Below are 23,977 nucleotides of genomic sequence, written 5' to 3' on the forward strand. Positions count from 1 at the left end.
TCCCAACCCCAGTGGCCTCAGAATGGTGCTGGTGGCATTCCAGCAGTGCCAGGGAGTGACTGGGCAGGATGTGCCAACACCACCCTGCTGGGAAAGGGAACAGCTCTAGGAGTTTGAGGGGATGAGGAGAACATGGAGAATGATGCTGGGAGCTGCTGTGAAGGGCACGAACCTGCATCCCAGCAGGATCTGCTCCATCCATCCCAGCAGGATCTGCTCCATCCATCCCAGCAGGATCTGCTCCATCCATCCCAGCAGGATCTGCTCCATCCATCCCCATTCCCTTGCTGCTCACCCTGGGCTCCCCACAGCCCTCCCCACAGCGGGGGATGGCAGGAGGCACCCTACAGCAGCTTGGGGCTGAATCCCCAGCTCCTGCCTCAGCCCAGGGAATCCCCCCCAAAACCACAGCCCACACCGCAACCTGGAGAACCCCAATACCCCCAGCCTGAGGAATCTCCCTGTACCCTTCTCCCATGCCTCAGGTTTTTCCACTGTGCCCCAGCCTGGGGGGTCCCCCTGTACCCCCATCACACACTTCAGCCTCGGGGGTGCCCCATATCCTCAGCCCCACTGCTGCCTCCATACCCCCAGCACACCTCACTCCATGGGATTCCCTCCTGGAACCTCTGGACTCCCAGCCCAGGTCAGCCTGGGGATCCCTCTGGATCCTCCCACAGCCCCAGCCCAGGGCATTCCCACCCTGCTCACACACCTCGTCCTGGGGGATCCCATAGCTTGGAGATGTCTTGGGATACTCCCACAGCCTCTGGCCATGCCTCAGCCCAGAGATCCCCCTGCACCCTCAGCTTGGGGACCCTCCTGCCCGGATCTCAGCCCGGGGATCCCCTCTGATCCAGGAGCACCCCGTACCCTCAGCACATCCCTCAGCTCGGGGGATCCCCTCTGATCCAGGAGCACCCCGTACCCTCAGCACACCCCTCAGCTCGGGGGATCCCCCCTGATCCAGGAGCACCCCGTGCCCCCAGCACACCCCTCAGCTCGGGGATCCCCCCCGATCCAGGAGCACCCCGTACCCTCAGCACATCCCTCAGCTCGGGGATCCCCCCTGATCCAGGAGCACCCCGTGCCCCCAGCACACCCCTCAGCCCAGGCATCCTCCCCGTACCCTCAGCCCCCAGATCCCCTCGGATCCCCCTGCACTCCCAGCGCCGGGGATTCCCTTGGATCCCCCGTACTCCCGGCCGACGCCTCAGCCCAGGGACCCCCCTGCACCCCCAGCCAGGCTCTCAACCCGGGGATCCCCTCGGATCCCCCCAGCCTGGGGTACCCCCTCCACCCCCAGCGCTCACCCCAGCCCGGGGTTCCCCTCGGATCTCGGGTATCCCCCCTCAGTTCTCATCCCGGGGGATCCCCCCCTGTACCGTCTCCCCATCCCGGGCACGCCGGCCCCTCCCGCCGAGCGCGGCCGCCTCACGGCAGCGGTGACATGGCGGCGGCAGCGGCCAATGGGGACGGCGCGGGCGGGATAAAAGCGGCGGCGGCGGCGGCGGCGGCCGGGACGGCTCGGGCCGGGCAGGGACGGCCCGGGGGCTGCGGGGCTCGGGCACGGCGCTGCCCATGGAGGCGGCGCGGGGCTGGAACGGGTACGCGCGGCGGGAGCGGCCGCCGCCCTCCCCGCCCGCGGCCGCGGAGAAGCCGCGCGTCCCCCCGGGCACCGGCACGGGCAGCGGCGGGGAAGGGTGGCGGGGAGAGCGGCCCCGCAGCGAGGAGGACAACGAGCTGAGCCTGCCCAGCCTGGCCGCCGCCTACACCTCCATCCTGCGGGCGCTGGGCGAGGACCCGCAGAGACAGGGGCTGCTCAAGACGCCCTGGAGGGCGGCCACGGCCATGCAGTTCTTCACCAAGGGCTACCAGGAGACCATCGCGGGTAGGGAGCGCTGCCGGGGCTGCGGGGATGGAGTTTGGATTAATGAATCAATGAATTTCTTCAAGCATCGTTGCGCTGTCACCGCATCACCCAGTGGTGCTCTCTCGTTATCACCTGTATGTCTCGCTGTCCCCTCCCTCCCCAAATATCTCGGGGTTTTTTTTATTAAACTCTGTGCAGGTGAAGTTTCCATTCTGTCGTAAGCCTCTCGCTTGGGTGAGCAGAGCAAGTGCTTTTGCTTTCTCTCTTCTGATGGAAACTTTTCCAGCCCCGGCGTAGGAACTTGTGGGTTCCCTCCTTCCTCCCTCCCCGCCGGGCCAGGCTGTGCTCGGACAGGGTGGGAATATTTGTTTCCATTAGCAGACAGAAGGGGGTTGAATTTCCTCAGGAAAAGTCCCGTTCTGCCGATGCTTTAATCGAGTGAGGTTTGTCAAAGGTGGGAATGAAACTTAAGGAAGCGAGGTGAGGAGAAAGGAAGGGGACAGGGAGATCCCTTCCCCATCTCAGGGTGCCAGCAGCAAGTGCAGGTGTGGGGAGGAACCCAGGTTCACATCCCTGCCCCAGCTGAGTGTCTCTGCTTGCTGGGTGACGGTGTGAGGAAAGGAACTGGCTGGGATGTGTTCTTATCAGCCACTCATAGCTCAAATGCAGGGTAAATACTTGAAAATTTGGTTTTTTACATCACTTTTCCTCTTCTCAGCCTCTTGGCTATAGACTGTACCCAGTACAAACAGTAAAAAAGAACCTGGAGAGCTTGGGAGTTCCCCTTTCTGCTCCTTCTTACAGTAAAAGGCGAGTTCCTGTCAGTGAGGGATGCAAAGAGAGTCAGCAAGGATCTCTGAGTGTGGCTGAGGAAGGGGCTGCTCCTGCTCTGCTCTCTGGAATGCAGCATGGTGTGCTGAGCCTGCCCCAGAGCTCCATCAGGATGAAAGCAGAGGCTGAATTGTGCTGTTTGATGGCACCAGGGAGCTCCTGCTGGCACATCAGAGCCCTTTTCTGAGGGCACTGTGCTTCAACTTCAGGCTGGGTTCTGTGTTTAGTTTCTTTTTTATTTCTCTGCTGTTGGCTCTTTCGAAATCAGATTTCTACAACTTCCAGCATTCACTTACTCATGGCCATCTTAAACTCTTGTGCCACTGTTGTGTCCCAGGAACAGCATTTCTGCCTTGGAAGTTGTTCTGCCTTTCAGATCAAGCCAGGTTTTTGGTTCACATCTGTGAGCAGGCTCTGGGCTGCAGTGGCCATCCTTGTTCCTCTCTTAGTCCTGCTGCACGGTGTGTTTGAGGTGAGGTTTCATCAGGTATCATCTTTTGTTTACTGGGATTAACTTGCTTCATTTTACTGCTGTAAAACACAGGAGGTCTCTCAGTCACGTCCTGCCAGGCTCTAGCAGAAGGAATGTTTTCAGTGATAATTTGAGCACAAATTTCTGTGCTGAACCTGGGTGAGGTTGCTGCCCTTCTTAAGTCTTCTCTTATCTTGCTGCCAGTTTTGTGTGCTCATGTTACCTGAAGTAATTTTAAAAACTTTTTTCTGCTCCAAGATGGGTTCTCTGTGGTGTTCTAATCTCTCACATTCATTTAATTGAGCAGAGTAGTTCTGATACTCCCCTCCTCTGATTATCCATGGGAGAGAGCTGTATTATATCCAAGGATATAATGTGACAAGAAATATAAGTGACAAGAAAATGTCACTGCTCATGCTCTACTCCTGGACTGCTTTTTTCTTTTTAGGAAATCATGTGAAGCTGTGCCACTAACATTCCTTCCTGTGTCAGGTGGGGAATCCTTTTACTTTCCAGCTACTCACCCCTTCTTGCAGGATGCTCAGCTTCCAATTTTCTCACCCTTCCCAGCCAGACAGAAGGAAGAGCTGCAGCTGAAGGAGAAGCCCACAGCAGACAGCAAAGCAAGTGGTGGATGAAGAGTTTGTTAGGAGAGACAATACGAATAAACTCTTTTTTAGAGAGTTTTAAATACCTGATGAACCCTAGAGCCAACATCTGCAGAATATTTGGGCACAAGAGTAGCTTTGGAACTGCTGCTGTCTCTGCTGCAGCATCCTGTGCTGTTCCCTTGGTTATACTAATCTCTGCCTGGCCAGGCTGGGAACTGGACCAGCAAGTGGCTTGTGAAAAAGAAAATGAACCAAGAAAGTGAACCAGACAAGCCCAAACCCTCCCACAAAAACCTGAAAGAAGCAGCCCTGACCTCTTGTTTTCCCAGGCTTTTTTTGCAGCTTGTTCATCTCCTCCTGTGGAGCTCTCTGGGTAGGCAGAGGTTAAAGCAGTGATTTGCAGGGTGTGTTTTGAAGAGTATTTCCATTTTATCCCTGCAACAGGCAGAAGATGAGGGGCTTTTACAATATCTGCAAGTTCCATCCTCCCAAGAAATGTTCCTCAGGTGAAAGCTTGGTGGTGGCTGTACAGCCACATGGCCAGAGGCAAAGTGTGTGTGTTGCAATGGGTCCCTGCTGAGCTCACAGACCCTGCCAGGGCATGGAGCTGCCAGAGTGTACAGCCAGGAGGGAGTGACACAGGTGAACCAGGGCAGTGAATGTCACAACAGGGACAGGCTTTAAATCAGCCCTGTGACCTCGCTGCTGCAGCATCTGCCCTGGGGAGGCAGGGGGAAAGCAGTTAATGTCTGATGGAGTTTTCATTTCCCATAAAGGAGCACAAAGGACGATGTGAGAGATCTTCACCCAAATTATAGAATTGTTTAGGTTGGAGAAGCCCTCTAAGATAGAGTCCAACCCTTCCCCCAGCACTGCCAAGGCCACCACTGACCCCTGTCCCCAAGTGGCGCATCCAGATGGCTTTGAAATCCCTTCAGGGATGGGGGCTCCACCCCTGCCCTTGGCAGCTGTGCCAGTGCCTGATCACCCTTTCATTGAAGATATTTTCCCCAATATCCCATCTAAACCTCCCATGGCACAACTTGAAGCCATTTCTCCTTGTCCTGTCCCTGTTCCCTGGAGCAGAGCCCGATCCCCCTGGCTGTCCCCTCCTGTCAGGAGCTGTGCAGAGCCAGAAGGTTCCTTCTGAGCCTCCTTTTCTCCAGGCTGAGCCCCTTCCCAGCTCCCTCAGCCTCTCGTGGTGCTCCAGACCCTTCTCCAGCTCTGTTCCCCCCTGGATAGTGTAAAGTTGCTGTGCACTGCCAGGTCTGTGTTTGGTGTGCTTGACTTTCACCTCCCTGTGTTATTGCAGGGGGTTGGACTAGATGGCCTTTAGGGATCCCTTCCAGCCCAAACCATTCCATGAACTTTTTGGTTTCTGTGTGTCTGAGAGCATAATAATAACCTGGAGCATGGTTAAATGTGCTCTCATTTGGTCTCCTGTGCTGGGTGTTGTCACTTTGCTTCCATGACACCTGCTTGTATTTGTATTGTATTTCCCATGGCTTAACTTTTTAGTACTGTAGGGAGGATAACACCTGAATTCTGTCTCTGCATTCAGATTTGTGAGCAGCAGAGAAGCTGATTCTGCTTTCCAGCTTCTACTCTGTGTATTCCTCCCTTGTTTTCAGCAGTGCAGAGTGACTGTTCCTGCCTTACCTTCCATTAATCTCTGCTATCTGTGTTCTGCACCTGCTCAGTGTTGTGTGTCAGAGCCATTAGTAGAGTTTACTTGTTAAATGTCTGTATCTGGCTCTTTCTGTTAATTCCAGATTGTCATTTATTAATCCTGGCTTTTCCAAAGGCCTCAGCTTCTTTCATTGACAGGGTGTATTCAAATGTGCTGTTCCCAATTCTGTAGTACCAGTCATCACACTTGGCAAGAATGCCTCTAGTGATTTCAAATAAAATCCACCTGGAGACCAGATTAAAAATCCTGACAGCTCAGTGAAGACTTGAGCACTGACTGGTGTAGACTGGCAGCTGCTGCAACAGAAATCTCTCAAAGTGTTGGCAAGGATGGCAGAGTAGGAAAGTCACCAAAAAAGTAACTCCCAGTTTCATGCAGTGCTTCTGTGCCAGCGTCCAAGAACATGTGTCCTTTTCCAGGGTCAGAGCCATCAGCTTCCTGTTTCTGGGTGTAAATTGTATTTCAGAATAGCCCCCTTGGCTGGTGAGGGCTGACAGCAGGGCTGTGAGAGCCAGGTGCCTTTAGGTTTTTGAGAGCTGATTCAGGCAGCTACCTGCCACACAGAGGTGGAACCTTGTCCCTCCTTTTACTAAAGGCTTCATGTCATGCTCAGAGGTGCTGTCTGAGGGTCTCATAATAAATACTACAAAGCACAGGTGTGTGCAAAGGCAGTAAATGAGTGAATAAATGGAAATACAAGGTTGCAGACAGCACTAACTCTCAACTGAAACTGAAGGTTTCAGACCCAAGCAACTGGTAAGTTACAAAAACAGTGTCAATGATTCTGCCTTTGAAAGGTGAATCATAAATGAGTTTGTTTGGATTGTGTAATCCTGCAGGAAACATCAGGCACAGGGCTGGACGAGCTGCCTGCTTCTGCAGGAGGAAGTTAAGTTGTTCTCATCAGCCACAAACACTCAAAGCAAAACTTGTCCACCAGTCTGGGCTTGCTGGTGATGGTGGGAGCTGCTGCCAGAGGAGTCTCCCAGCCTTTATTCATGTGGGCATGGCAGCTCTCAGGCATGTTGGCAGGTTCACCCATCCTTTCAGAGTGTTTGACAGGGAAATGAAAATCAGAAATATTAGGAGGGGATAACTTTGCTTCCTGGACCTCTGTGGTTTGAAAGGCTGCATGTTACCTGCCTGCAAGGCAAGTGACTCTACTGGGCAGCTTTTATTTCAAAGCAAAGAAAAAAGTTAGGAAATTACCTAGTTAGGTAATTTCCTCACCCATTAGTTTATATGCTTTTCATACACTGAGGGATGAAAAAACTCAACCTTAGTAATAATTTCTACTAGTCTGTGTGGATTTGGTATTTTTATAGAGGACAACAATGGTGTAAGCTCCTCAATTTTTCCAGCCTGCTGGGTTTGCTGTGCTGAGGTGCTGAGCATTGCTGTGTCAAAACACACAGTGCTTAAGCAAACAAGGCTGTTTGATCAGCAGCACTGCCCTTTGCTAGGAGCTGGGGAGGTGCTGTGTTTTCCTGGAATCGAGGTGCTGCTGCCTCATCCATGAGGACAGGGATGCAGCACTGTGAAACCTCAGCACTGCTGTGCTCCAGCCAGGGCTTGTTTTTGGTAAACCAGAGGGTGGGAAATCCAGGGTTGTTCAGAGAGAGGTTTTTTTGGGGTTTCTTCAACTTCTGCCCCCACAGAAGGGAAGCCTACCATGCTGGAACATGCAGTGAAATTTCTGGGAGCTCGGACTTTCCTGGATCATCTCCCCTTCCTGTTAATGCTCAGATAACACTAAGCTTGGTTGGGTTTTGTCAGGAATTTATTAAATATTGTAACCTCTTGGATCTGAACTGTTGCAGGCTTCTGATCTTTCATGTTGCTCTTCTAAAGTGTTTTGTCTTTGATTTTTCCTTTGTTTCAGCTTCAGAAAGAAGTGTGGATGAGCACCTTCTGTGGCATGGGACATTGAAATGGTTATTGAAAAATGCTGATACATTTTAATGAGCATCTCCATAACGCTGCTTTCCCTCATATTAATAAACCTCCTGGCAGAGGACAACTTCTAGAACCTAATCTTGACTTCATCTGTCTGCAGTAGCTGGTCTGTTATGAATAGACTCCAGTCTCACTACAACATGGAGGGTATCTCACAGGAAAATAAACAAATCTGTACAAATCATGGCCAGAATTAGCTGAACAGCAATAATGCTGCTCCTTTATCTTTGCTTCTATGAAATGTCCCTTGAATCATGTCTGGTTCACCTCCCTTCTGGTAACTGAGGGATTAAGCTTTGCTTCTGAAGTAAATGTTCCTGTCTGAAGCTGAGAGTCTGTTTCTAGTTTTTTGGTGATGAAATCTGAAACAGTAGCCAGAAACTTGTAAATTCTTTTGTGTCTAAGGTTTCTCCTGGTTCCTGCTGGGAAGGTGTGTTATCACAAGTGTTCATTTCTCAGCATCTTTTGAACTCTACTGCCTGTTTAAACAGTCATGTGGCATCTCGGGCTGTGCCTCTTTCTAGAGCTCTTCAAGACTTCTTGAAGCAAATGACATACCCAGAGCCTCTCCTTTCTTAGCAACTTGAAGTCATTAACTTTCTGCAGCAGTACAAGCCCTTTACATTAACGTTTTTATAGCCTCTGAATGCATAACAAATTCCTGGTGCCTTTTTTTATACTCAAAGGCTGCAATAATTTTCTCGTTGCTTGTCTGGAATCTTTTCCCTGTCTACAGTTACCTGTAATGTCATCACATGAATAATGAAAAATGAAGTCAGGTTTGACTTTACATTTTGCTGCTTATCCAGCAGTAGCTGAGAGGTTTTTACAGCAGTTTCCTTCCAGATTTCATGCTGACCCTGCAGTCTGCTGGTTTCCCTGCCACACATCCAGCTGTAAACTCGTGTCTCCTGCTGCCAGTTACATCTGTCCACAGCTGGGCAGGAACTCTGGGAAAGACAACCAGAAACATCTGCCAGCATTCCCCAGGTGCTTATGCCTTAAAGACCAGTTAGCCTTGGCTGGCTCATGGCACTGCTCTTCTGGAGCACCCTCCAAACCATGACCTGCTCCTGGCTCACACTGCCGCTGCTTTGGGTGTAACTCTGTGTTCTGGAGGTGTCTGAGCTCAGCTTTAGTTTGTTCCAGCTGGTGGCAGGTGTGAATTGTCCCATGGGATGTCATCCTGCCTTGGCCTCAGCCCATTCCTACCCTGCCTGTGGCACTTGAGGGTCACCATGGAGAGCAAGGGACAGTGGGGACAGCCAGAAGCAGTGAAATGGGGGTCAGGAGAACCTTGTGCCTTTTGTCTCTGCCAGGATGGATGAGCTCCAGCAGCAGTGTCAGGGAGTTCCTGAGCCTGCCTTGATCCTGCTGGCACTGAGCAACCTGCTCTTAAATTAGAGCTGTGAGGCAACTTAACACCACGGGGAAGTGCTTAAACTCCTGGTGAGAGCAACCTGCAGCACTTCACTCCCAGGCACAGTAAAAAAGGCAGCTCTGAAGTGCTGTGAAGCTGCTGCAGTGCTGCCATCCTTCCTCCCCTTCACCTCCTGAGCCCATTCTGGGTGGGCTCTGCCTTCTCTGGTTGCCAGAGGTGCTTTTGCTTTCCCTGTGTCACATTAAAGCCATGCAAATAGTTTCTATAGCAACAGGTGTCTTTGCTGAGCTCTGACGCAAAATCCTGAAAGGTCTTTCTCATTCTGTCTTCATCCAGTTCTGATTTTTCATTTTATCAACTCTTTTTGAAGATAAAGGGCAAATTAATTCTGATCTGTTTTAGGAGTTAACTTGCAGCATGGGTGTCTGTTTAGTTTCAGCAGTCCACTGAAGTTTTTGCACCAGGAGCTGAACTTTTGGCTGAAGGAAAAATCAGCTGGAATAATTTAGAGAGCACCCTGACTGTACAAACCATGAAATCAAACTAGTGAAGCAGGCAGCATGGTCTGGTAGGTAGAGTGAAAGAATGGGAAAAGGGGCAAAAATTTGTTCCCAGTTTTGCTTCTGGCCTGGTCAGTCTGAGGCTGCTTCCCCTTCTGTCCTTCCAGCTCTGTTAAATTTTCCAGAAGATGTGCTGCAGCACACAGGCTGAGCTTTTATGACCCCTATTTGATGCTATTGCAAATGGAAAAAAAAGTAGAAAAAATATTAAAAAACCTAAAAAACCCTGACAAATTTAGATAAAGTGGTGTTGCCTCCCTGCACAAGGTGTTTGAGTCTGTGCCAGAGAAATGCCTCCTGTGTAATTACTGCAAACAACTGCTGCAGTGGGACACAGGTAGAAGCAGCTGTGAAAAGATGCTCTGCTCACTCTGCTTTTGTCAACATGGGCTTGGGCTCCAAAGGGGGAGGTGTAGGGATGGGCAGGCTTCAAGCTGTGCTGATTTTCAGGAAGAGAGACTTGTGAAGTAGAGACTGGAGCAGAGCAGGGGTGGATGGTCCCTCAAGACCATGGCCATTTACTCAGGTGGTGGCCTTCAGCCTCACACTTTGTTTTACCTGTGTGTCCTTGTATCACTTGGCACTTGTGGAGGAGTTTTTGGAGGGCCTAACACTGAGCTGGTTTCTTCCTTTGTGGGCCCTTCTTCTCAGGGAGTAGCTGGTGCTGACAAAATCAGCACATCTCACTGCAGGCACAGCTGCAGGTGTTGTCTGTGACCTGGCTGCAACTTGCTGCTAATGTTAAATAAATAAAATTGCAAAATTGGCAAGACCACTATAAATAAGAAGTGTGAAGCACCTCACAGCTCCGTGGCTGCAGTTCTTGACATGCAGATCTGTTTTCTTTCCTCTAAAACTCCCCTGGTAGTGCAGGGGCGCTGCCCACACTGCTGGGACTGGGCTGTGGCATTCAAGGGGATGTGCAAGAAGGGTGAATGCCCTTTGTGCTCCTGTTTGATTGCTTTGGCCATGAGAAGGTTGCAGGGTGCTTTTTTGTTCCTGGAGTTGCCTGTGTGGTACTTCTGAGGTCACTTGAAGTTCTCTTTGGCTGAGCTGTCTCCATGATACAACACAGCTGTGAGAGGAAGTTTGTAAGGACCCACTAATATAGATTTTTTGTGTTAATTAGTGTATATCCATCCATATACAAATGGATATGAGGCTTCATGAGTGAAGTACCTTCTGTTGTAGCTCTGGCCTTGCTCTGTGTCACACACCAGGACTCTTAATGAGAATTTGGCCATTTCTGGCTGTTCTGAACAATCTGCTTTGCTCGTGTGCTGACGTAAATCCATATCTGACATCAGGCTCTGATATGCTCCTGGTGAGGCTGGTGTGACCTGAGCTGGGGGTCTAATAACAGCAGCCGTCACTCTGGAGATGCTTCGTGGATCTGTTTGGATTTTGTTTTAATAACTCTGGCCACGGCAGCAGGTTTTGTGCAACCACTGTTTGCCTTTCTGCTGTGGAAATGGCACGGCTGCAGAGTGCTGCAGGAGGGAGCTCAGAGCCCAGACTGCTGCTCTGCCTTCCCTTCCCTCTCCCTTGAGCCTGTTCAGATCCTCTCTTTTGGGTTCTCCTTTTGCCTGGCCGAATTCACAATTACACAACTGCATGATGCTGCCCGTGCAATCAAAACCCTCCCCAGCAGTGCTTGGTGTGAACCAGACCCCGAAATTCAAAGAACACAATCATGTGCCTTCACAGAGCTGCTCCCTGCCCTTTTTCATGCCCTCTACTCCTGCCCTCTGACCTGATCCAAACCCTTCTGGGATTCATCCTGGCTGCCTTGCAGCTTGCCAGCCTTTCTCAGGGAAGGGCCCGCGGCGCGGGCGGAACGTCTCGCGCGCAGTTTCCAGGGTTACCTGTGCAGTGCTGATAGCAGGCAGGAAATTAAAATGCTCCATGATAGTGATGATCCCTTATCGACAGCAGGTGGTGGCCATTAGGTGGATGTGCATGTCAGGGGAAGGCACCAGGGCAAGCAGAGCAGACATCAGCGTTGGGTCTGTGTCACCACCACCGTTGGGTCTGTGTCACCACCCTGGCTGGGTTTGTGTCACCACCCCTGCTGGGTTTGTGTCACCACCCCTGCAGGAGCTCCGTGGTGCATGCAGGGGAGGCCCTGAGGGCCCTGCAGGGCCCAGGTGTCACCACCCCTGCAGGAGCTCCGTGGTGCATGCAGGGCAGTCCCTGAGTGCCCTGCATGCACCAGGGACTGCCCTGTGATGTGTGGGACTCTGCTTTCCTGGAAGTAACTCCAAGGAGCCAGTGTGGCTTCCAGTGAACTCGTTTGCAGAGTTCCTTGTCCTTGTTATCAGCCCATCTGTACAGCTGGTTCTCTCCTGCAAGTTTCTCCTTCATACACAACTTTTCTCTCTTGTTCTTCAAAAGACCTGGTTTCATGACTTGGGACTATTCTACTTTTAAGATGTCTGAGCATGGTTCAGGTGCTTGCAATCTCTGTGGAGACTGATGTGCTGTAACCTGTGCCAAGACTGTTTGGGGATTTGTCAAGGGACTGCTGAAAGTGGAAGATCAACTGAGGATCCATTCTGCTGAGGTCTGAGAATAGCCAGGTGTCACAGAATGTGTTCCTTTCCTAACTGAGCTGTCTCTTCTCCCTTCTGTCTCTGGGGGGTTTCTGCACCTCACTCTTCTGCTAACTCTGAGGTGCAGAATTAGGCTGGGGTGTGGATGTGCCTGCCCATTTCCGATCAGGACAGCAAATCTCTCTCCAGATGTGTCTCTGACTTCTGTGAGTACCTGAACAGCTGCTGCCTGGTGTGCTACAGGATGACATTTGCATGCAAAGCCTTCTTGGAGACAGTAATGCTGCTGTTAAAGTGCTTGGAGGAGCCGCTGTGATGGTTTAGGTTTTCCCTGACCTCGGGCTGGCTTTGCTTGGTGGAAGCACCGATGGAAGCCCACAATATCAGCTGTTAACTGCTCCTTAGATGTCAGTAATTCTGCAGAGACCAGACCTGTTCTAACCCGTGCTCAAGCTATTAATTAAATTAAACACTCCAGGCTGATTGCTGGTGCAGCACGTAGGCAGTGTGACACGGGGGCACAGGCAGGATCCTACGAAACCAAAACGTTCTTGTGATGTTACTCCTTACTTCCCTCCCACACCTTAACCCTAAAATCTATAGCCCTGAGAGAGTTCTGCCCTTGCTACAAGCTTTCTCAGGCCCAGGCTGGAAGAGCCTGCCATGATTTTTGGGTTTCTTTTTAATGCAAATGTTTGATTTCAGATGTCCTGAACGACGCCATCTTCGACGAAGACCATGATGAGATGGTAATTGTGAAGGACATAGACATGTTCTCATTGTGTGAGCATCACCTCGTTCCATTTGTTGGAAAGGTAACTCTCCCTCACAGAACAAATGTGGGAATGCACAATAAAAGACCTTAAGTACATGTAAAAGACTTTGTAGCTGTAGCTACAAAGCTTTTTAAGGCTGTAAGTACTTGCTGCTTACGGCTACAGTTCTAGAAGTTTAATCTTCAGAATACAAATAAGGAAGGTCTCCTTAATGTGAGGTTTTATTTGAATTTAAGCTCCTGAAATATAATGCTCAACCTTTCCTAGTCTAAGTAATCTAATGGTTTCTGACATTTCATATCAAAGCTCTTCTCCATGAAGCAGCAGCAAGCCTTGAGGGCAGACATCTCGATATTAAACCAGCTCACCCTGCACACTGGCTCTGTCATGGATTTAGCTTCTGGCTCAGAGCTATCCAGAGCACATTCATCTCTCTGAAACCCCCTGTGAGTGGAACAAACTCATTAGCAGCCCTGCCTTAATTATGTGAGCCGAGTCAGGGAGAAGGTGGCCAAAACTGGCTCTGCTTAACTGGGGACTCCTGTGAAAGGGGCTGGTGCTTCAGAGGGTGTTGGAATTGTGGTGCCAACAACTTTAGGGAAATAAAATTTCTCCAGTTAACCACTGTGGAGGTGATGAAGAGTTCTGAGGGGGAGCTGCACATCTCAGCCTCTCCAGTCCCTTATCAGCACAGAAGGATGGAGCTTAGCCTGAGCCATCTGTTACCATAAAGTGCTCACAGGTCCAAGAGCAGCACGTGCTTGTGTTGTCTATAAAATTCAATCAGTGCTACATATGTTCCAAGCAAATTGTCTCACAATAATAAAATACATGAACAGAAACCAGCTGTTTATTTAGTTGAGTCAATTCAGGTTTGTCTGTTTTCTTTTCTTGCTGTTGGTGTTTTATCCTGGAGAACAGGATAACCTCTTTTTCTGTGCAAGCTTTCTGTTGTGCCTGTTACTCTTGGCTGTATGCACTGTGTATATTCTCCCTGTTATTTCTGTGGCAATGTGTGCATTTTTGTTACATCCAGCTGTTTAGCCTGTGTGGTTTGGAGAAATCTGCTCACAAACACCAACTCATCCTACAAAATGACTTGGTATGGCTCCAAATATTCAGAGTAAGCATTGCCCTGCTGGGTGCACCAAACAGGCTGCAGTCAGTGACCTGAAGGTCTTGCACTTGCAGTTCTACCTTACAGGAAATCAATAAATCTGCAAAAATATGGGGAACAGGATTCAAAACTTATTTCTAAGTGGTGTCCCTCACTTTGTCTGAAATGTTTCATGTCTTTTCAGGTGTCAGTGGGTTGATTGCCTAACAGAAGGGGTAGGAATGAGCAAGTTAGCCAGGTAATCAGGTGCACTGTGGTACCTCTACTGCAGGCACAGCAGCACAGGATTCTGAGATGGGGCCTCCAGGCAAAGCCAGAATCCCCACTGACACTCCCCTGCTGTATCTTGGCTAATTTTTCAAGTCTCTGGTACAGTGGCACAAGGACTGGTTTATAATCTAACTGTAAACCCACTGGAATTCAGTGGGTTTCTAAAAACAAGGAGTTGTTTTTAGAAAACAATGTCCTTTCCTTCATATCTGAGCACTTTTCTGCTAAACTTCTTCCAATTTAGTTCAAGTACATGTTCAGTAAATCCATATTTGAGCAGGATGGAAGCTGAGTTAATCACCAGTGATCTCTGATACTAAAACAAGAAAAATAATCAAATCAGGAAGTGCAGCCTGATTTTTGGTGGCAAAGTACTTCTTGCCACGAGAACTTTCACTGGAAGTAAAGCACAGTCCCTCTTCCTTCCGCTCCCTAAATCCATTTAAGGTCTTGAAAGAAAAGCATGTTTATTTTAGACAAATAGTGCTGTGCTGAGTAATAGACTGCCTTTGTACCCAGATGCAGCAGTGTTCAGTAGCATTCCTGAGACTTGGAACATAAGCCTTGACTCTTGGAGAGCTGTGACTTTCCTCCCCCTCAGAAAAACTCAGCTGTTCTTCACCAGGACCTCATGAGGTATTCACAGCCTCAGCTCCTCAATTCCCCAGGCTTGCATGGTGCCACGTTCCTCCCACGTGCTGAGGCTTCTGGGCTGTCCCAGAGTTAATTCCGGGGCAAATGCACATCCCATTGTCTGTGCATGAGTTTCACATGCCCTTGCAAGGGTGGTTTTGCTGCTGTTAATGGTTCTTTCCCCTGTCTAGGTGCACATTGGTTATCTCCCCAACAAACAAGTGCTTGGCCTCAGCAAGCTCGCTAGGTAAGTGTTCTAATGAAAGTGATGCTAATTTGCAAAAAGGATTCCAGGCTGTGCTAGCTGTGCTAATCTTTTTAATCTCCTCTCCCTCTAAAGCTCAGCCCACTTTGTGTCCTGCGTTTGGATTTAGACCAATCCTCAGCATTGTTTTATTTGTGTGGAGAGGACAGATAAGTCTTGGAGCTGTGTGTTAATTCTCACCAGTGGCTGCAGCAGAGCCCTGATGCTTTTGTAGATTCCCCCAGAGCACTGGGGTCTGCAAGGAGCTCTGAGGCAAAGAGAATTTTGTTCTGTTCTAGGGAAGGTCACAAAAACCAGTGAGAATTTCCAGCTTTTTACCACTTGGGTATAAATTGACTAATAAGAACAAAAATCTAAAAACTGTAAATGAACACATTTTATGGATATAAATTAAATCTAAAGCTTTCATCTCTTGGCTGACTCTTCAGAAAAATGTGGTGTTTCTTTCTTTCACTGAAAACTTGCTGAGAGTGCTGTGGGGAAGATTTTATAGATAAAGTGCAGCCTGAGAAACAAAGCAATTGTGATACACTTGAGAAATCCATTTATTATGTAAAATAGCTTTTTTCCTCAGCAACTGCCCTCGGGTCAGTTGTTGCACTGACTCTTGGTTATTAAGTGACACTTTCTCGTGTGGTGAGGAAGAGGATGGTAGATCCCTTTAATAAGCAGATTATTTGAGATCAGAGTGGAAGGGTCCCTTTTGGAGAAACAAACCTAAAAATTTGGCTGAAGCTCAGAAAGACAACATAGGTTTTGCTTTCCCTGATGGGTCTGTTAATCCTGCTGTAGTTCCAGGCTGGAAAGAGGTTTTTCAATGTGTAGATTTTCTCCTGCATGGTTTGTTTTTTTGTTTTTTTTTTTTGTGTCTGTAGGAGCTGCTGGAACTGTAGGCTGGGGCTCTGAGCTGTCAGACCTGCAGCTGCTGGGCAAAAGTTTTCATCTGTTAGCTGCTCATGCTTGGGATGTGTGGGGCATCCCATGGCTGGTGTTGGGTTTGGGTGGGTCTTTAAGTGGTGCAGGGCTGGGGGGTTTGTTGGTGGTGGTTTTTGGAGTTGGATTTCTGAAGAGAATCCATTCCTCCTGAAGAGTCTGTCCTCGGCACGTGGTTTCATCTCTGCAGGGCTCCAATGCAGGATCAAGGATCACATTTGAAATGTGCATCCACTGGTTTGTGCTTGCTCTGGTCTCTATTTCTCTCTTGACTGCAGCTGTAAAAAGGAGCTCAAAATGCTTTTCATGGATTTTTTTTAAAATGCAAGTGGCAACATGGTGCTGGAAAGATCCAATTTTCCTCCTGTTTATCCTCAGAATGGAAACCTGCATCAATGTGTGCAAGGCTTCCTGCACTGTGCTCAAAGGTTAAATCTTGCCTCTTTCTAAAGTGAGGGTGAACCTCCCATATACTGCAATAATGAAAAGATTAGATTCTTGTATAACAAAATGTTCTCACTTTTGTGTGCTTGCCATGAAGGGGTTTGGGGGGTAAATCATGCCTCCCTTTGGTGCCCTATATAATGCAACCAGTGTTCAAGCAAAGATTTGTGAGGCTGTTGGTGCTCTAGGCCTAATCTTTCATAATAGGATTAGTTTTATGTGGTGAGTTTCTGTAGTTGTGGATGACCTGTATTTAGTAAACAAACATCTTTCCCTGGGTTTTAAGCTCAGGCTTGAAAATGCTCTTTCAAATAACTGTTTTTACATAAACACCTTGTTAGGACTTCTGTGCAATATCCGAGCATGTTTCCTATCCATATGGTTAATCTAAATATTGTGTTGCTTTGTTTTATGCTGTCACACAACCATTTCATTGCTGGAGGGGAGTTTGTGCATTTAAGTCTCTCTCAAAAACAGCAGGAGAGTCTCATTGTCAGGGATGATTCTTGTAAGTGATGCTTCAGGCTGCCAGCCAGTGTCTGGCTTTTGTCTGGTGTGACCAGACAGGTATCAAAGCTTGCTATAGCAACTCCTTTTTGTGGCCACTTGAAGTGTAATTAAGCATTTGAGGTTGGCATGAACAGCCCCTGCAGTTACAGAGCAATTATATGGATTTTCTTAAATGTGTGGATTCTAGAGCTGTCGTTGAGTGTCACTTCCACTGCCCACCAATGGCTTAAATTTGGAGTTGTATTGGAGGGGACCATTAAGGTGATCCCTGCACTGAAATGTGAAGGATGGGGTGAGATATGAGTGGGTGGAGAGATTCTGTTTTAAATAAGACCAATTCTGCCTCATTGTTCTCAGCTAAATTTGTGGTCAAATGCAAGAATCCAAAACATTCCTTGCTCAATTTCAGCATTCTGGGCATCCATTATCTGAGCTGACCTTAAGGCAGCATTTGGTCTAGTCTGAAGCACAGGGAAATGTTCAGGAATTAGGGCTCAGGGAGACTTTGGACATGAATTCCAAAGGTGGGTGGGGATACAAAGAATTCCAAACCAGCAGAAGGAGACCAGAGAAGTGACTGTTTTGCCCTAAAATAGTCCCTGGTGCTGCAGGTGGGGGGAAGCTGTCACTCAACACAGTGACATGCCAGGGGTAGCCCATGAGGAATACCTGGGCAGCCATGGATTTACACAGGTCAGCACAGGGCTCTCTTTTGACAGCACCAAATTAATTGTGAAGATCAGTCAGTGGCCAGCTGGAAATAACTGTAATATTGTCTTTTTCCTTTCTCCTTTAGGATCGTGGAAATATACAGTAGAAGGTTACAAGGTAAACACGAAATTTGATGTTTGTTGCGTGCACTCCTCTCCTAGTCAGTGCAGGGGGCTGGTGACTGGGGGTGGACTGTAAATGTGGAGTTTAAGAGGGGAGAAAAAGGCTTCTTGAAGAGGTTATGTTATTGTTCTTAGCCTCTGCATTCCCAGTGAAGGTAACTTCTGCCTAGGAAACTAAATGGAGGCTGGAACTGATTCCAAGGATGAATGTGCTCCAGGTAGAGCTGCCAGGAATAACTAAACCAGTTGGATGCTGCTGGGGATGGGCTCTCCTGCAGAGATTTGGAGAGATGCCTTCAGGAATCCTTGTCTGAGGCAATGGAGCAAGAGCTGCCTCCTGCCCCTGAGAAGGAGAGGAAGCTGCAGGGTCCAAAGCCTTGGGTTGGGCTGATCCTGCTGCCTTTGTCCTGTGCTTAAATTTGGCCTGGTCTTGGCAAGAGAAGTCTCAGTGACCACCAGGCTGGTGAATAGAGGGTGCTAGAGCTGCAGGAAGTAAAGCTTTGCAGGACAAAGCTCATTTTTTTATCTGTTTCCTTTCCCTAAGAAGAGAAATTGGGCATGTGGAATAAATGGTGCAGCAGTAACGTTGGGAACAAACACATTAAAAACTGAAACAGAGCAGAGAGGCAAGAAAATCTTCTTGCAAAATAGGAAATGGGGGAGCTATTAGAACAAATTGTGGTTGGAGAGATGGAATGCAAAATGGCTCCAAATATAAACAAGAAAATAAAAGGTTTGTTCCAGGATACAAATGGAAAAGAGGATGGATGGGGCTTGGAGCAAGCTGGTCTGGTGGAAGGTGTCCTTGCCCGTCGTGGGGGGTTTGGAATGGGATGAGCCTTAATATCCCTTCCAACCCAACCCATTCTGGGATTCTGGGAGTCTGAATTGCCTGTTTTTCCCTCAGTCCAGGAACGCCTTACCAAACAAATTGCAGTCGCCATCACAGAAGCCTTGCAGCCCGCCGGGGTCGGCGTCGTCGTGGAAGCTACGTGAGTGATCCCGGAGTTCCAGGGGTGGGATCCCAGCTGGGTGGGATCCCAGGAGTTCCAGGGCTGAGATCCCAGCTCTGTGTGATCTCAGGTGTTCCAGGGGTGGGATCCTAGGAGTTTTAGGGGTAGGATCCCAGATCTGTGTGATCCCAGGTGTTCCATGGGTGGGATCCCAGGAGTTCCAAGGGTGGGATCCCAGATCTGTGTGATCCCAGGTGTTCCATGCATGGAATCCCAGCTCTGTGTGATCCAGGATGTGGGATCCCAGGAGTTCCAGGAATGGGATCCCAGGAGTTCCAGGGGTGGGATCCTGGCTTTGTGTGATCTCAGGTGTTCCAGGGGTGGGATCCCAGGAGTTCCATGGGTGGTATCCCAGCTCTGTGTGATCTCAGGTGTTCCATGAGTGTGATCCCAGCTCTGTGTGATCCCAGATGTTCCATGGGTGGGATCATGGCTCCCTGTGCTGCAGGGCTGGTGCCTGGTAGCTCTGAGCTATGCTTGGTTGTCAGGCAGAGGGATTAGTAATAACAATAATAACAGCCACCCTATTAATAATAACATATTACTAGTAGTAATAAAAGATTAGTAATCCTGATGTGCTGGAGCCCAATATAAAGTGGGTGCTGCCTGATCCTCTGTGGAGATGTGGCACTGAGGAGCTGTCCCCTGCCCCAGATCCATGCCTGTGCTCCTTCTGCCTCCTCGAGCAGTGCAGAGCCTGGCACCAGCAGCAGGCATGTCCTGTGATCAGAATTCACCTGGGGAAGGTGGGATTTTCCTGGGATCAGAGGAGAGAAGGCAGAGCTCAGTGGCTGAGGATGTGACTCTTCCACAGCTGAGGAGCTGCAGATGCCATTTCTGGTTGTGGAGGTTTTGAGACCTTCCCAGAACTGAATGTGACCGTGTGAGAGACATCTCTCCCTGTGGGATTCCCTTTCCCAGGAGTGTTCCTGGTGCACTGACTCCCCTCTGGTTTCTCCTAGGCACATGTGCATGGTGATGCGTGGGGTACAGAAAATGAACAGTAAAACAGTGACCAGCACAATGCTGGGGGTGTTCCGGGAAGATCCAAAGACCCGTGAGGAATTCCTGACACTCATCAGGAGCTGAAACTGTGTCACCCTCTGGATGCACTCTGGATTGTTCTGTCCTGTGTCACTGTCTGTCCTTGTTCCCAAGTCCCACTTCTAAACTCAATTGTCGTGAATTGTTGTCATAGTCTTTGTGCAGTGAAAGGCTTCTGGTGGCACGTGGGAAAGGTGGGATGAGGGAGGCTCCTCCTGGATTTCCACTGATGCTGATGTCACAGAGTTACAAGCCACAAACGGGAGTTTGGAAATGTTTTTCCATCCATAATGCAGAATATCCAGCTGTCAGGAGAGAAGTGGGGCTCAGGAGTGAAGTGGGTATTTATGAAATAGTTGTGTTTGTTAGAATAAATGTGGAGCAGCACAGGAAACACCTGAAAGGATGTGGGTCTTTGTAGGATTGGGATTGTCCTGAATGATTGGACCATGTTTTATTGCAAGTCCTGCAGTGGCTGGATATGTGTGTTATACCTCTGAATTGTTACCTCGGGTGTGTTTTATATTCTTGCTAGTATTAACCTTCCTTTTCTGTGGTTGTTTTATTTTTTTTTTGTTTTGTTTTGTTTGAGAAATGTGTAAACTCCATTTTTCCTATCCTCTTAACAGGCAGGGAATTAACTTCTGAATTATTTGGGGCACAGCCCTGTCTCAGTGCAAAGGGGTTTATGCACCTTTTTCTCTGTGCCTCAGAATGTCTGACCACTTGAACTGTCAGTTTCTTACTGTTTTTAAGGAAACTTTAACAGAGGAGAGGAAAAAACCCTGCAGAGTCTACCTGCAGAGTACTGAGGTATCCAAAGAGGTTTTTAATGATATTTATATCTTGAGCTTTCCTTCTTGGATTTCCATGGGTTAGACTGAGAAGCTAAAATTAGTCTGATAATGGGAAAATGAAGATTTGCAAGCATTCCATGGTGTCCATTTCCAATGCTGGACCAAAGGTGAGCATGAAATCCTGAGCACAGCACATGGTACCTCCCCTCCCTGCCGACAGGTTGGGTTATTTCAGGGCAGGGTAACCTGGAATGACAACAGCTCATTTCATAAGAGCAGCTGACAAAAGCATTTCCAGGGCCACCAGAATGAATCAAACCACATTTTTTTCCCCCCCTGTGTGTGTGGCAACCTCTGTAAGTGGCAGAATTGGTACAAAAAGTTTCAGTCCAGCTGGACTTGGCTGAACTTCTGCTTTGTTGCCATTTTAATGGGTGTTTTGTAACTCTTAATTGGGAAAAGATGAGGAGCAAATGAAAACCACCCCGCTCACACCCAGCTTGCAAAACAGATGTCAGCCAGGGGGGTGGATGCCCACAGGTTCCCAGGGCTCTCTGCTTTGCTGGACATCAATCCAAGATGTCCTGGCCATGAACCTCAAGGGCAGTTCCTGCTCTGGCCAGCTGCATCTCACCAACTTTCCTCCCTCTTGCTCCAGTTGCAAACAGAATAAAAATCATGGTTGGTCAGATTGGGCCTAAAGAATTATTTCAAGGAGAACAAGCTCATGTGTTTAATTACACTAATTTTACTTTGAGGACCTTCACAGCATTATTGGAAAAATCTTTTAGAGCATCCTCTGTCCTGGGTTCTGTAGGGTTAGGTGCTGGAACAGTGTTTGTCTCTGGTGTAAACAAGCTGTGCTGCACATTGCTAAGCCACACCAACTCCATGGCATTTGTTTTCCTGAAAACAAAGTTTTCAGTTCAGTATGTTACAAATATCCAGCTGAAAAGCCTTAAATCTTTCTTGCCTGAGCTTGGCAGTAAACCTCTCCTTTTAGAAGGAGATTTTGAGGACCAAAGGGGCACACAGCAGTACACTTATTTCTCTTTCCTTGCTTCACTTTGGGAATTAAGTCTCTGTAAAACACTGTCTTGGTCCTGAGGCACCAAAAAAGTTGTGTTTTAACCACTTATCTCTATTCAGGATAAAGTTCACGTTGCACCACCACTGTTCTTTATTTCCATGTGACCTGTAGTCCTTAAAACACCTCTCTCTACTCGTGGCCTTGGATTTTGTTCCCATTTTTGCTGTTGTCAATCTCAGTGCGTTTTTTGGGATGTCAGCATTGTCCAAACACAGCAGCTCTGTGTAAATATGTAAAGGATGTACAGCCCCTGTTGTACTGCTCACCAGTCCATTGTCTCTGAAACATTAAAGCAGAATATTATCCTTTGGAGTGGGAGCATCCTTTGGGGGACTGGAGGTGATGGCACTGCTCAGGGGAAGGGCCAGAGCTCCCTCCCCCAGCTGGAGATGGTTTTCACTCGTGGATGAGGTGCTGGGTTGCTCCTCTGGGCTGGGTGGTGCTGTTATCCACAGGTGAGTCCCCAGCTGGTGACTGGGAAGCAAAAAAACCTCCAGGATTTGTTGTCACCTTCTTCTTACTGCTGCTTGGAGCCAGGGGAACCAAGAGCAAATACACTGGAGCAGGGGTGGTGAGGGGCAGTGGCATTGAGCCTGGGGGGTTTCACAGTCTTCTTGTACCCTTTGTGCCCTTCTTGAGCCGTCCTGGAGGCCTCACATTGGCCTGAGGAAATTCCTGGTTCCTGGCCAGATGTTCAATATACCTGAACAAATAAATCCCATCAGTATCTGTGACAAGGGACCTGGAAGGTGAGGCCAGGGTTGGGTGGGGTTGTCCCATGGGGTGCAGGGTGGGTAGATTGCCTTAAAGCCATTCCTACTGTCCTCCAGCCTCCCAGGGAGCAGATATTGCTGGGATTAAGGGAAAAATAAAATATAAAATGCATGGATCCCAGACTCGTGAGGAGCAGGGCAGCCCAAGTGCAGAGGGAAGGGGGTCACAGGGTCTGTGTCCACTGTGGTGGCCAGGCAGGGAGAGGGGATGATGAACAAAGCCTCCTCCAGCCCCTTCTGTCCTTTTGATGCAAATAGTCTGAACTGTTTGGAAATAAAGCCCCAGGAGCATTGGCAAGACCCATCCTTGTGGTGAGGCTGAGTTCTGTCTTTCCCTCAGCTGTGCATGAAAAAGCTGCTGCTTGTGATGGGAAGTGGGAAATGGTCAGTTTGGGAAAACAGACACTTCTGCAAGGAATTATCTATTCCCTGCCTTTTTTTTTTTTTTTTTTTTTTTTAAGGTGTGGGATTGGGAAGGAGCCTCACTGGTTTTGCCATCATGGGAAAATCTGTTTTCATCGGGGTGAGAAAATATTTTGCTTCAAAGTATTTTGCTTCAAATATTTTGCAAAAATAAAACCCAAACCAAACCAACCAACCAAACAAACAAAAAAAGACAAACCCAAAAAAACCCCTTCAGCTGCCTTGTCCTGGGACAAGGCATGGAGCTGCTGGAGGGCTGCAGGAATGGCTGGGGAGGTGACAGTCACTGCTCCAGCATGAGGTGCATCAATGTGCAGGGAAAAAAAAGGCAAAATTTCAGGATACAGAACCAACCAACCAACCAAACAAACAAAAAAAGACAAACCCAAAAAAACCCCCAAAACAAAAAGCTAAAACAGGACCAAAACCTGTTAAATAAGGGGACATCCTCCCAGCCCTGTCCTGCCCCATTTGCCAGGATCCCACCTGATCTATCATGTGCTCCATTCCTTTCCTGATGCTCCCCAGTGCTATGTGTTGCTTATCAATTTTATTTTCTCAAGGGAAAATATCTGAGCAGCTTCTTTGAGGTTTTTTTCTCTCGCTTTGGTTATTTTGGGTGTCTCCCATCACCTCCTGCCCCTGTGCTGTGGAGTGACCAGCCCATAAATCCCTGTGCCATGTCCAGCCAGGCCCTCACCAGCTGTGTTCCACCTCTTGGAGCAGATTTTTATCATGGAATCATGAAATTTGGGAGAGCCCTCCCTGGCCACTGAGCCCCAGCACTGCCAAGCCCACCAGGACGCTCCAGTTCAGGCAACTTCCTCCAGCTCTGGACTCCAAATTAGGCCTTTTTAGACAAAAATCTGTCTTCCAGCAGACTGAGTGGCTGCAGGCAAGGGCTGGGATCATCCCAGAGGCTTCGTGCAGCCTCCACAGCCTCCCACACCTTGGAGAGCTGCTTGAAAGGCTCCAGCAGCTCCTCAGCTGCCCCTGGCTCCTGCTCCTGTTTCTGGAGCCCTGCTGGAGTTGGGGCAGAGCCTGTAATGAACTGTGACCTTTGAGCCTTGGCTGAGCCCCTCTGGCCAGCTCCTGGAAATAACTCCTAGGAAAAGCTTTGCCTTCCAGCT

At 48.8% G+C, this 23,977-nt stretch overlaps 1 protein-coding gene across 1 annotated transcript; it reads left to right on the forward strand.

Moving 5' to 3' along the window:
- Positions 1-1,536: 1,536 nt before the first annotated feature.
- On the forward strand, positions 1,537-22,030 carry GCH1 (GTP cyclohydrolase 1). The gene is made up of 6 exons (XM_041413220.1): positions 1,537-1,891; positions 12,632-12,741; positions 14,914-14,969; positions 17,671-17,702; positions 18,615-18,699; positions 19,683-22,030. Exons 1-6 carry the CDS (start codon positions 1,582-1,584, stop codon positions 19,807-19,809), a joined length of 720 nt encoding a protein of 239 aa, XP_041269154.1. The 5' UTR covers positions 1,537-1,581; the 3' UTR covers positions 19,810-22,030.
- Positions 22,031-23,977: the final 1,947 nt, after the last annotated feature.

The sequence above is a fragment of the Onychostruthus taczanowskii genome, unplaced genomic scaffold, assembly GCF_017590055.1.
Source record: "Onychostruthus taczanowskii isolate IOZ18803 unplaced genomic scaffold, ASM1759005v1 scaffold103, whole genome shotgun sequence".
Classification (NCBI taxonomy): Eukaryota; Metazoa; Chordata; class Aves; order Passeriformes; family Passeridae; genus Onychostruthus; species Onychostruthus taczanowskii.